We start from the raw sequence: 14,755 nt of genomic DNA, 5'->3' as shown, positions 1-14,755 counted from the left end.
AAAGGGCAACTAAGGGATGATGTTATTAGAACCATAAGATTACCTGTGATTAGTACCATCATGTGCAGAACACCGTGAGTCGACTTTTCTTGCGATTAGTACCACTATGTGAAGAATATCATGGGTCTGTGGGTGAATCACTGTGGGTTTACAGTACCAGTCAGTAGTATCCGCCACTATGACAGAGGTCACCTCTGAACAGGTTTGGTTGGAACACCCCCAGGGAGAAAAAAGGAGACTGTCCTCAGCATCTGGTTGTGGACGTCATGGATCTGCGTTTTGAGGAACACCACGGGTCTGTGTGTTGCCTGTGAATAGTACCACTATATGAGCGATGCCATGGATCTGCATTGCCTGTAATTAGTACCCACTATGTAAGGAACACCATAGGATAGTACAGGTCCCTGTGATTAATACCACTATGTGAGGAATACCATGGGTTAGGATTGCCTATGAGTGACGCCATTATTTGAGAAACACCATTGGTCTGCGTTATCTGTGCGTACTATATATCTCCTGTGAGTAGGACCACAAAGTGAGGCACACCGTGAGTCTACGTTACTTGTGATTAGTACTGCTACATGAGAAATATCATGGTTCTACTTTACTAGCAATAAATACCATTATGAGGGGCCATTGATGTGGATTTCAGACCACTTTAGACAACAGGCATCATCAATTTAGGATTTTATTTTGGAAGCAGCCTCTTGATCTGTATATACCATTGTTTTAAGTTTGTTCTGGGAAGGTGGGGCATTGTGGGTCGGATCCACTGATTGTTTTTAAGTTCATAATCATTGTTCAATGTCGTCTTTTTGAATTCTAATCAGTGGATTGATTTTGGAATTATTTTTAATATTGTGAGTTGGATCTGCTGATTATTTTACATTCATATTTATCCATTCATTCTTCATCATCAAGTTTTGAATTCTGGTCACTGGATGAATTTTAGAATTTTAAATTGTCTTTACATTTAATCTCATTTCATACCATTAGGGGCCAGTGACCTACATGTTAGGCTCCTTTAAATAACAACAACAACAATCATCATCATCATCATCATCATCTTATCATTTTTGTCTTAGTCTGATCTTTCTGTTGCTCTCCTTTCTCACACTGACCTCCCATTGTTTGAATTCTATTATGTGTTCCTTTTCATCTTCCGCTGCACATGACATTTTTAAATATAAGTTTCATGTAAAGGACATTCATGAAATTTGAGTACCTACACTTTTAAAATAGTTTCTCTTCTTCTTCTTCTTCTTCTTCTTCTTCTTCTTCTTCTTCTTCTTCTTCTTCTTCTTTTAAATGTAACTGTGAACTTCAGAAATTCAAGGAAATATTGAATTGTGATGTATTTGTTCATGAATACTTTTCCTTGTAAAATCTGTTACCTGATTATGCCTGTTGATTTTGTAATTCTGTTTATCAGGTGGTGTATAACAAAAAGATGCCCTTCAAGAAACAGTTGGAGAGTACTCACAATAGTGATGTGTTTATTGGGATCCATGGTGCTGGATTAACTCACCTCATGTTCTTACCTGACTGGGGAGTTGTTTTTGAGCTGTAAGTACTCCAAAATACACTGGAATTGTAGAGTGTATGTGAAAATGTGTCAGTAATAAATGGAACTAGTTGAATCAGTATTGGAAAAGTATGGAAAATTGCAAGTTTGATATTTTGAGTATAAGCATAACTGTCAAGAAGTTATTGTGCTTGTATCATTTCATTTTGTCATACGTGGAAATACAGTTTATCTGCAAGTTGTGTGTACTATATGCTGTAATTAGAGAAAACTAGTATGTTGCATTTTTCTCCATGTCCTTCAACAAGCTCTAGCAAACATTTGAGGTATTTTGAACTTATTGTATGTTCATCATCACTTATTACTCCATATCAGCCATTAAGATCTATGGTAGAAGATGCAAGTTACATCACAGATCTTGAAAAAAAATGAAATGGCGTATGGCTTTTAGTGCCGGGAGATCCCAGGACGGGTTCAGCTCACCAGGTGCAGGTCATTTGACTTGACTCATGTAGGCGACCTGCACGTCGTGATGAGGATGAAATGATGATGAAGATAACACATACACCCAGCCCCCATGCCAGGGAAATTAACCAATGATGGTTAAAATTCCCGACTCTGCCAGGTATCGAACCCGGGACTCCTGTGACCAAAGGCCAGCACGCTAACCATTTAGCCATGGAGCCAGACACAGATCTTGAAGCAAACCAGTCACAATTGCATAGTATTAGCCAATTTTCTTTGGTCCCTCACATCCTCTGCAGTAGCTGCTGGTTCTGCCTGTTGCAACATTGCTGACACTCAATCCTTCCATCTTGTTCTTGCACATTCTCTTGGTTGTTTACCAGATAAAATAAAATGTAATGGCAATGGTGTTTGTGCCAGAGGGAGCCTCTCTATAATTCACATAATGGATCTATCTTTTCCTGCTACATCCATGGTTCTAATCTTGGTGACTGCATGTGCTGAATGAAACATACTATTGGTAGTACAGATTTCCCACATCACTTTAATTCTAATAATACTGTATAATAATTCATTTTCATCATGCTGGAAGTAGTGGACAGGTCCTTTCAGCTAGGATGTTCATGTACCCTGGTTCTTGATGGGCCTCCTTCACCTCACACAAACTGGCTGTTTGACACAATTGGGTCAATTCTCACATTCTTTATGCAAGATAAGGAGAATTGAAACCTGACACACTTGGTTGGTACTCATCATCGTTATTATTCCCCTGTGGATAGATAGTGTAAAATATGTTTTTCTCCATTCCACTCTGTACATTTCCACCACTCCTTACCTGTCACAGTGTTCCAGTCCAAATCCTATGGCTTTGTAATATTCTCAGTGAGGTCCATCCTTTGTAACCTTGGTCTTCATTGATCTCCTTTCTTTCATTTGTAATTCCACAGTTTACATATTTTTGGAATTTATTCATTTAATGTCTAAATTATCTCAGTCTGTTTTTACTTTGTACAATTTTTACACACCTTTTCCTCGCTTAAATATCTCTCTCTCTCTCTCTCTCTCTCTCTCCACTTGTCTTTCCTATTATACGTCCCAGATATTTCTCTGCTGCTTGTATTCGATTTTCGTCCTTTTTCCTCAGATCTCGGCTCTATATTTATGAGCAAGTGTCATGTGTTGTACAGTATTTCATTAGCCTTCATCATTCTGCCTCGGCTTTCTTCACCTTTATCATACTTCACGTTACTGTCACGTACTTTCAGAGAAAAATATAATTTTAACATCCCATATTAAATGTGTGAATAAAGGCATGCAACTTCTCATAAATTCATGAAGGAAACATGTAATCCTTTGCAAATTCCTGTGCGAAGAATGGGTACAAATGCTAGGTTAAGACTAAAGCTCTTCAGTACCATTTAGAAACAACTCTTATGTAATGTAGTTTAAGAAATGTAAACCATCAGGTGATGAAAATATGGTATAGAATTTTTACAGTGTATAAACATATATCAATTGAAGATAGGATTTTGTAGCACCTGGCCACTAATAATGCTGATATTGCTCAGTAAAATGGTTAGGTCTGTCATTGTTTAGTGTATTGTATTTTATTGCATTGTATTCTTCAGAAACTGTAAGCAGTGAAGCAGTGCAAGTTAAATTATGTATAATCTTGAATATCGTCCACTACTGAATACCTGAATTTCTAATCACAAAATTTGGAAAAACATAAATCACATCTTTACTTACCAATTTTTAAAAATTTCTTTAAATGTGCCACGAAACTGCTAACTTAAAACATATTACAAGTAATAAAAATACTAAAAACACCCATCACAATGAGAAATAAAACTAGTTCAATGCACAAATCAGTCACGATTCAACGTCTTCAGAACTACCACCATCGGAACTTTGATCACTGTCACCTTACATAGTTGTCCTAACTACCATCCATAGAATTTGAAATTCTACTTTTGTTGAAACTCTTCCTCACCAAGTTGTTGGAGATGCGATCCCTTGCAGTCTTTATCCATGTGCATAGAAGTTCTACTTCAGGTCGTTTCACTCATTTACTTGGTGCGTGATCACCAGCAGACACCATCCACCATGCAGCTTTGAAAGGCCGGTTCACACAAATGTACAATGCCTGTAGCTCTCCTTGAATTATTTCCTGATCAGTTTTCCCTTTACTTATTAATTCCGTTATGGCATCTGTAGTATGCCCATGATAACTGTCGAGCACAAGCAGTTTCTTCTTCTGCAATAAAGCTCCCAGGCGACGTTGCCAAACACACTTCACCCAGTTCTCAAATAGCTCACTGGCCATCCAGCCAGATTTTTGGATTTGAACAAAAATACCAGACGGCAAATTTCCGTTCCAAAGTATTTTCTTTTCAGAACCACATAACGGAGGAAGTTCGGTTCCGTCAGCTAACATGCATAACATTACCGTGCAGCATTGCTTTTTATTACCACCTGCCCTGATAGTGATGCTTTTAGAGCCCTTAATGTGAACCGTATTATCTAGTGGCTTTTCAAAATAAAAAGGCATCTGATCAGCATTCCCAATTTGAGAAGGCAAATAGGAATTTAGTGTCCGTGGTGATGAAAGGCCGTCAACTTTTCTTCGTAGGCAACAGGGAGACATTGTGAAATAGATGTACATCTTCGCATACACAATCATTTTAGTCAATAAAAGTTCCTTACCTACCCACGGCTTGCTGTAAAACCCTCCTCTTTAAGTTTGTTTGCGATCTCTAATTATTTTAGTTGACACATTTCATTTGATACACCATAACCTAGTTCACTTCTTTCAGTCAAGTATTTATAAAGCCATTCTTCAATTTCAGGAAACTGTGCACTCTACCCTCAGAAAGCTCTGCAATCACCATTACTTTTTAATAACAGTTCCTTCCTCTTCCTCTAATCACGAATACATGATTCATCAATATCATATTTTCTGCCGGTGGCACAATTTCAAATTATTTCAGCTTCCGTTACAACTTGAAGTTTCTCACTAACAGTAAACGACCACAAATGCTTTTTTGAATTCATCACTTGTTACCACTGATGGTTCTTCACCCAGAACACACAGTATTAATCAGCTGCCACACCATGTGGCTCTGGTAACATGGAAGTGAATGATGGAGTGAGGTTTCAGCGTTGCCAAGTCGGGTGATATGAAAACGCTGTTGCCGTATTGACGCATCTTTGGAACAGTGCATTATGAGACAATGATACGAAAGACTTAAATATGACCCACACCCGAATTTAAGGAGCAATATTTCTGAAAGAAAAATACTGGTGGTATTCAGGATTATACAGTATTATGCAATTTTGACAAGTTGTGGTGTTCTTCTGGGAGCAGTTTTATTTTAATAGCTTGGTATCATTAAATTCTACCCCATGTATAGCAAACATCAGAAGCTTCTATTAGAGTACATTACAATAATTTCATAAAATGAAGGTAAGTTTTTGGTATTTGTGTGGCGTGAGTGAGAGAAATAGAGAGTGGGTTTTGTAATTTTATGTTTATGTGGCAGGTATAACTGTGAGGATGAGAGCTGCTACTTGGATCTTGCTCGACTCCGAGGAGTTAAGTATCTCACATGGCAAGACAAGAGTAAGCTTCAGCAACAGGATGAGGTACGTTCAAGTGCACTGCAGTTGTGTTGTTCTAAATTGTAGTACTTGTGCATTCGCTCAAGAAAGAGAATGAGCATATGGTTTTGTTTCAGTTCCTTTCAGGCACATTTTTCTCAGACAATTGAACCTATAGATTTAATGTTTGTTGTGGATATTCACAGGGTTTGTATCTACATGGGAGGGGATTTAAAAAATAATTATTTAAAATTAAATTTCATGAAATATTAAATGCTAGAAACATACAATCATGTGCTCATTCTTTATATGTACATTTAAAACATGATTGTAAATAGAATGAAGTCTAGAATATACAGTCAAAACTGGTTAGGACGTTTTTGTGGGGACCAAAAAAAGTTGCGCCATAAAGAAGAACGTGCTAAAAAAATGAAAAGCAATTTCGCTGTTAAATTTAAGGTTATATTTGAACATAAAAATAATTATGATGAAAACAAGCAAGTGTTTACAATTATAATTAACATACATACATTCATACATCATCAATATAGAACCTTATGCCTTTCAGCGTTCAGTCTGTCAGCCTCTGTGAATTTACTAAATGTTGCCACAATCCTCTTTTTGCAACTAGTGCTGTGGCATTTAGTTCTATATCTCTTATCTTTAAATCATTAGAAACCGAGTCTAACCATCATCATCTTGGTCTCCCTCTACTTCTCGTACCCCCATAACAGAGTCCATTATTCTCCTAGGTAACCTATCCTCTTCCATTCGCCTCACATGACCCCACCACCGAAGCCAGTTTATGCGGTTTAAGTTACTGTCACAATCAACTGTTACCATTTAACAGCAACGCAAATTACCAAAATCCCTAAATAGGACAGAGTCGGTGTATCAGCACCGTGAACTTTCTCACCATAACCTCTCATGCCAGTAGATTTGTGCGCTGAGTGCGAAAGGGTTGAACATCTTGGCAATTTTAAATCAAAGGAAGAAAATCAGAGAACAAACAGGGTTTTTCTTTTTTCCAAAGCTGGAGATAATGTTTACGATGTAATAAAGGCCGAGTGTTTGCTTACTTCTTTTTTAAGTGGAACACAACATCCCATTGAGTGCAGCTGATCATGCAGGAGCTTTGTTCAGAAAGATGTTTTCCACGTCGAAAATTGCAAAAAAGTATGGTTGTGGTCGCACAAAAACAACGTGTGTCCTAAATGAAATGGCGCGTACTGCAACACAGGACATTGTTACTTGTTTACAGAATAGTCCATTTTCTTTGTTGACAGATGGAAGCAATAATATCGATTCCAAGTTGTATCCCATAGTGGTTACTTTTATGATGCTGCTCAAGAAAGTATTATAATGACTGTTTTATCGGTGCAAGAACTGGAAGGTGATTTGACAGGGCGCAACATAGGAAAGCTGCTATTTTTGCAGTTGGAATTAAATAAAGTGCCAATTAATAACTGTCTGGCATTCTGTTCTGACAATGCTCCTGTTATGATTGGACAGAAAATGGAGTTCTAGCAGTTTTGAAAGGAGCTCATCAGGATATTTTTGGTATTGGTTGTTGCTGCCATCCAATTAACTTATCTGCTGAAAAAGCTGCAGCAATTTTACCAGTTAGAACTGATGAGATTCTTGTTCATATTTTCTATTTCTTGGAGAAGAGTGCACAAAAGAAAAGAACATCTTCAGAAATTTCAAAGTATGCATGGGAAAGAAACAAAAAAGTTGTTGAAATATGTGTTTACAAGAGGTTATCCCTAGCCAGGTATTTAGACAGATAATTAGATCAGTGGGATTCACTTTTTTCATTTTTTAAGGATGGGATGGTAGTGTGTGCTCCAAATATTTCTACCAATTTATCTTATTTTACTATTCCCACAGGGGGGGACAGTATATATGATAAACAAATGAAGAGTGTGTGGTCCTCCCTCATCCTCCTCATCTTCAGCCGATAGAATGGCATATTCTTCCAGATGTGACTCACCTGTTCTCAGAAACATGAATCCCACTCTATCTCATGAAGAAAAGCTGTTTATGTTTCTTTCCTCTGACCTAAACAGGGCATTTTGTACTTTTCTTACATGTGGCTATCCCATCATTTGACAAGATCAATACTGTCCTTCAGAGTGCTTCCCCACATATCCATGTACTGTTTGAATTAATGATGGATCTATTGAAACAGATGTTCACCAAGTTTGTCAAGCCAAGTGTAGTTAAAGGGTCTGGATTGCTTGATGTGGATATCACCCAGTCCAGAATCAGAAGTATGATGAAGAAATGGTTATTGGAATTCAAACCTAAAACTTGGTTAAGGTGCTACAAATGACGACAAATCTCTGTTTTTCTCATCAGTCAGAAACTGTTTCTGTGCAGCATGTGACTACATGGTTAACAAGTTCCCTTTTAAGAACGATGTGCTAAAACATGCACAGGTTGCTAAACTTGATGCCATTGAAGAAGCACAGTTTTCTTCTGTTAATTTCTTTTTGGAGGAGTTTCCTGTTATTTTGTGTAAAAGATAAAATGGAAATGGAGATGATGTTGTGAATGAACTCCAAAGCCAGTTTCCGGCTCTTCAGATAGAAGACTTATCTAGTGTTGTAAGTAACCAAGCAACAAACGATTCAAAATGGGCACAGTTGTTGAATATCCGTGGTGCTGATGGACATTATAAATATGACCAGATCTCTAAATTCATGCTGTCTGTTCTTATCATATCACATAGTAATACAGAGTGTGAAAGAATTTTTAGCTTGATTAAGAAGAGCAGGGCACAGTTCAGGTCATCGATGTTCAATGAAACTCTAGAAGCCATTTCCATTTTGTAGACCAGAAGTTCTGAAGCTTGTTAAACAAACACTTATTCTATTGACTTTCTGAAGAAAGCAAAGCAAGTCACAAATTTAGCTGTTAAATCAGAATGAAGACGTGCAAATGATGGTGTAAATAAGGTAAATAACTTGGGTGCTTATAATTAAGTAATAATAATAATAACTTAAATGTTTCCACCTTTTCAATACAATATATTCACAAATTTACAAAATTATACGGTACTAGTTTCGACCCATCTAGGGGTCATCATCAGCCGTATTGAAGCAAAGATCATTTGTGGCGAAATCCTAAGACAATATTATTTGTGAATATATTGTATTGAAAAGGTGGAAACATTTAAGTTATTATTATTATTACTTATATATTGTTCAATACGGACCAAAAACATGAAATTCATAACCATCAATGCTTATAATTATGTGCAGGAACGTACTCTTTACTTCAAAGTTTTATATAGTCATGTGCATAAACAAATTACATTGTGTAAGTAGATTTCATTGATGTATTTTAAAGATATTTGTGTTAGTTTAACTGGGGTGAAATATTTTGTCCCTTATAATGTCATCGGTTGCATGGAGTGTTTTACATTAATGCTGTTAAACTCATAATTGTCTGAAGTGAAGAAAATACATGAATTTTGTTGTGTTTAACCGCATTTTGGTGCACTGGGTTCCCATGTATTTTGATGTACTGTGATTTTATTGATAGGTCATTTGGAAAGTTGGCAGGTATGTAAAAAGTATAGGACATATTGAGACAAATTGATCGGCATTCGTTCTGGTGGTGAACAAGAGAGAATTTATGTACAAGGTGGGATAAAAGAAAATCCTCCTAGGCCCCATTGCTCATTTCAGTGCATGCACATTAGTTGTAATTAGATGGAGGAAAGAGGCAACCGCATACCATCACTCAACCAGTAAGAATGGGCAGTTAGCATGCTCCGTTTAGCAGTATGAGTAGTGATTTTGAATAGTTTATACGTAGGCTGTTCAGTCTGCTGAAACTGAGTAAATAAATTTATAAATTACCTGAAAGAGGAAGCCTATAGTAACAGTAATAAATTAACTGATTGGAAAGTGAAAAGAGCAGATATTACAAATTTTGAATACCGTATTTCACGGCATAATCGTCGCACTTTTTATACCAAAATTTTCTTAAAAAATTGTAGGGTGCAATCATTATACGATGAATATTTAATACCAGTATTTGTATTACTCAAAAAATGTATTTATAACTAAATTGTATTTGATACAAATTTAAGATGCACGTAATACTCGCGTTTGTACATCAAAATAATTAAAATAGTCTAAAACAAAATTCATAATTTTTCGCAACAATTCGGCAAACTTTTTTCCAACCTGAAAATAAAAATGAACGTATTAAGTTAATTTGTCATTAATTTTAGTATTAAAGTTAAAATATTACACTTGCAAAAAATTATCGCTTTGTTGTGAAATGCGGACTTACCGGTACGCAATTTATTCCAAATCTTCGGTGTCGCTATCGTAGGTTTCGCTATCTGATGCGCCGTCCTCGCCTCTGTTAATACCAGTATCAGATTCTTCGTCTCCCTGCCACACTGTGTCATCTTCGGAACCGTCTAGTGCATTCGAAATCCCAGTCCTTTTGAAGCTCTTGGAGACTAGTTCAGGTGGTATAAGATCCCAACTCTTCTTCACCCACGAGCATAACAAGTCCAAGGGTGGACGCCTGATATTTCCGGCGGGCGTCAATTGCTGATCGCCGCTCATCATCCACTCGTTGTAAAATCGACGGAAGTGGTCTTTAAAGGGTTTATTAACACATACGTCTAGTGGCTGCAAAGCAGATGTTAGGCCACCAGGAATGACTATCTGTCGTGTCTTATTTGTAGTGAGAATTTGCTTCACTTCGTTCACGAGGTGACCTCGGAAACTATCTAAAACAAGCAGAGCTGGTTGTTTTAGTAGTGCACCAGGTCTTCTATTCCACACAGTTTTAACCCAGTCCAGCATGAGTTCTATGTTCATCCAACCCTTTGGTTGCACTCGTACATGAATTCCACGGGGAAACTGTATATTCTTAGGCATCGTTTTCCTCTTGAAAATGATGTAAGGCGGCAACTTTCTCCCGTCAGCTGTAATGGCTAGCATTGCCGTGCATCGCAACTTCTCACTACCACTGGTTTTCATTAATACACTCCGTGATCCTTTTAGCGCAATAGTGCTGTTGCGAGGCATATCAAAAAAGATTGGAGTCTGATCGGCATTACCGATTTGAGAAAGCAAGTACGAAGTTTCCTTGCTCAAACGTATGACAAATCGGTGAAAATTTACAATCTTGTCCGTGTAATCAGCAGGCAACTTTTGGCTTAGTATTGTTCTCCTTCGCACTGACAGATTGTGTCATCGCATGAACCCCTTAATCCACCCACGAGTCGCCTTAAACTGAGTTACCGGTATGTTGTGTTTGCGCGCTACCTCCTGTCCCTTAATTTGTAACATTTCATATGATACACTGCAGCCATTGTTACGTATTTCACTGACGTACCTGAACACTTCTTCATCAATTATAGGAAACTTCCCTGTTTTAGGACCTCAAAACGCGCGTCTAGAAGGGTTTGTGCTTTTTAGCTTGTTTTTTACTTTCTGCCAGTCACGCACCAACTTTTCACTCACAGAAAATTTTCTTTCTGCAGCTGTGTTCCCGTGCTGTTCAGCGAAGGCAGTTACGCTTAGCTTGAAGCCCGCAGAATAGTTTCTATATTTACCCATAATCACTTATAAATGCTTCACACGTTAATGTTTTGCGATATAAATGATTTTCCGTAATTGTTCACTATTAAAACAAATTATTTCTGCAAACACCCAAAACACAAATTAAAAACTTAAATTCTCACGCATATATGTCTACAGTAATCACGTAAATCTGAAACAAATAAATGCATCTGTGATCTGTCCATTCCAGAGCAGCCAATACTGTTAGGCAGCAAGGAAGCATGCAACAATTTATCAGTTTAGCTCGTTGGTTGCGACACACTACTGCGCTTGCGCAAAGCTCGCAAACCGGAGCTCTAGCTAGCGCGGTGTAGATCTACTGTATAGTTGACTGCATTCCGAGACGTCAGTAACAAACATTCATTTTTTTCAATTTCTTTTAAACATACGGTAATTAGGTTAATATTTCTTCCCAGTTATTGATGATTTTACATTACATTACTGACGAGTTTATAAAATAAAACTTTAATAGCATTGGATAATAATTATCTTGACTGCTTGGATAAAAGTTTTCATCCCATGCCCGGATACTTATGACGTAGTAGTAAGATAAGAGTCTAGCGATGACAACTGAGACATCGTAAATAATTCGGCTGAATAATTCCATGGAAATCTGCGTTATCGTCTTGGATTTCACTTCATGCGCAATAACACAGGAGCCGGCCCCATGGTGTAGGAGTAGCGTGCTTGCCTCTTACACGGAGGCCTCGGGTTCAATTCATGGCCGGGTCAGGGAATTTTACCTGTATCTGAGGGCTGGTTCGAGGTCCATTCAACCTACCTAGCCAGTATTTCCTGGCGACGTTGCCGATAAGCTATAACTTACAGCCTTACGTATTTCAAATGGGAACTCATAATATGTAGGTGGTGTATAAATAGTACACTGTCTCGCGACCACGTTGTCAAACTGCCGATAGCCTACCGGTAAGCATAATATGTAGGTGGTGAATAAATAGTACACTGTCTCGCGACCACGTTGTCAAACTGCCGATAGTCTACCGGTAAGCCATGCGTCGTACATATACCGGTATTATTTATTTATATGTTGTGCAACATGTCGCAAACGTGACTGTGTTGCCAAATTGCCCATAAACCACACACGTATTTAAATTGCGCATTCATGTGCAACTTACGTTGCAGTTCCATTTACCTTTTAACCAGATTAGTGAACAAAATTTGGACGTGCGACGATTATGTAATTAAAGGTTTAAAGTCCGATTTTTGTATTGAAAATAAAGGATGCGACGATTACGCGGTGGCGACGATTATGCCGTGAAATACGGTAGTTCAAAACAGGATCAGTGTTCTGTAATTCAATTTTTGCCAGCAGAAAGCTGTCACCCAAGTGAAATTCATCATCACATGTGCCATACAGGGTGAACAGTATGTATTGAAGATGACAGTGAAGGATTGGGCACACGTTGCAGACAGATCCTACAAACTGCTGACTTCCCACTCTCGACATGTGCATGTGATTGCAACATGTGAGTTCATAGCGTCAATAGAAAATCATTCGGTGAAATTACTCACTTGCAACAGAATTTGATATAGTATATGCGAAGAAGAAATTGTAATTGTTATATCAAAAATTCTGTTCACAATAAGTTCCTCAGATGCTGACTATGGAGGATAAGAAAAGGCACATAGGTTTGTATCATTAATACCTGTTCCCCCAAAATGAAGACATTCAAGACAACTTTCTGCAGGCAGGCTGGTGATGATGGCATTTTTCTTCTATAAAGGGACATTATTACTAGAAAGAGCACACCATTGCTGTTAACCCTCAAATGGTCTCTTTATATGACAGTTATGGTCACACGATTTTCAGGATTTTTTTAATACTTACAGTAAAAAAAAATCTTAAAAATAAGTTTAAAAAGAAAAGCATGCCATGTAATAATTTTTTAAATCGTAATATCATAAACTATTGAAATAAAAATATTTTGTTTCATAGCTTTTATTATATCTTTACAGCCATCCTGAGTTTCCAAAAAAAGTGTTCCAAAATTTTATTGTCAAAATGTTTGCTCCCATACCAGACACTAAAATACTACTTATCCGAGAAGTGGATAGCTTGCAATTATCCGAGAAAGTCAAATCACAATGTTGTTCACAAATTTATATATATACATACATTATCATTATAGACTGATATGCCTTTCAGCGTTCAGTCTGCAAGCCTCTGAGAATTTACTATCCATCGCCACAATCCTCGATTTGCAGCTAGTGTTGTGGTCTCATTTAGTTCTATAACTCTTATCTTTAAATCGCTAGAAACTGAGTCTAGCCATTGTCATCTTGGTCTCCCTCTACTTCTCTTACCCTCCATAGCAGAGTCCATTATTCTCCTAGGTAGCCTATCCTCCTCCATTCGCCTCACATGACCCCACCACCAAAGCCGGTTTATGCGTACAGCTTCATCCATCGAGTTCATTCCTAAATTAGCCTGTATCTCATTCCGAGTACCCTCCTGCCATTGTACCCACCTGTTTGTACCAGCAATCATTCTTACTACTTTCATGTCTGTTACTTTTAACTTATGAATAAGATATCCTGAGTCCACCCAGCTTTTGCTCCCGTTAAGCAAAGTTAGTCTGAAAACAGACTGATAGTTTCGTCTGGGAGCTGACTTCCTTCTTACAGAATACTGCTGATCGCAACTGCAAGCTCACTGCATTAGCTTTACGACACCTTGATCCAATCTCACTTACTATATTACCATCCTGGGAGAACACACAACCTAAATACTTGAAATTATCGACCTGTTCTAGCTTTGAATCACCAATTTGACATTCAATTCTGTTGAATTTCTTACCTAATGACATCAATTTAGTCTTCGAGAGGCTAATTTTCATACCATACTCATTGCACCTATTTTCAAGTTCCAAGATATTAGACTGCAGTCTTTCGGCATTAAGACCAAGTCATCAGCATAGGCCAAACTGCTTACTATATTTCCACCTAACTGAATCCCTCCCTGCCATTTTATACCTTTCAGCAGATGATCCATGTAAACTACGAACAGCAAAGGTGAAAGATTACAGCCTTGTCTAACCCCTGTAAGTACCTTGAACCAAGAACTCATTCTATCATCAATTCTCACTGAAGCCCAATTGTTAACATATATGCCTGTGATTGATTTTAATAATCTACCTTTAATTCCATAGTCCCCCAGTATAGTGAACATCTTTTCCCTCGGTACCCTGTCATATGCTTTCTCTAGATCTACGAAACATAAACACAACTGCCTATTCCTCCCGTAGCATTTTTCAATTACCTGGCGCATACTGAAAATCTGATCCTGACAGCCTCTCTGTGGTCTGAAACCACACTGGTTTTCATCCAACTTCCTCTCAACGACTGATCGCACCCTCCCTTCCAGGATGCCAGTGAATACTTTGCCTGGTATACTAATCAATGAGATACCATGATAGTTGTTGCAATCCTTCCTGTTCCCTTGCTTATAGATGGGTGCAATCAAATACAGTAGAGACAATATGTGACACTTACGAATTTAGCCTTGTTAAAATGGGAGACAATTCGACGGTGGCGCTCCTAGTGACTTGAC

General features: G+C 37.8%; 1 protein-coding gene across 3 annotated transcripts in view; it reads left to right on the top strand.

The window, feature by feature from the left end:
- Eogt (EGF-domain O-GlcNAc transferase) overlaps nucleotides 1–14,755 on the top strand; it is a 109,129-nt gene that overhangs the window by 84,914 nt on the left and 9,460 nt on the right. For all 3 annotated transcript variants that reach the window (XM_067147734.2, XM_067147733.2, XM_067147732.2), the window contains 2 exons: nucleotides 1,433–1,566; nucleotides 5,533–5,635. In XM_067147734.2, coding sequence (XP_067003835.2) covers nucleotides 1,433–1,566; nucleotides 5,533–5,635 — 237 coding nt within the window. The remainder of the gene's footprint in view (nucleotides 1–1,432; nucleotides 1,567–5,532; nucleotides 5,636–14,755) is intronic.

This window comes from Anabrus simplex, chromosome 5, assembly GCF_040414725.1.
Source record: "Anabrus simplex isolate iqAnaSimp1 chromosome 5, ASM4041472v1, whole genome shotgun sequence".
Classification (NCBI taxonomy): Eukaryota; Metazoa; Arthropoda; class Insecta; order Orthoptera; family Tettigoniidae; genus Anabrus; species Anabrus simplex.
This window is presented reverse-complemented; position numbering and strand designations above follow the sequence as displayed.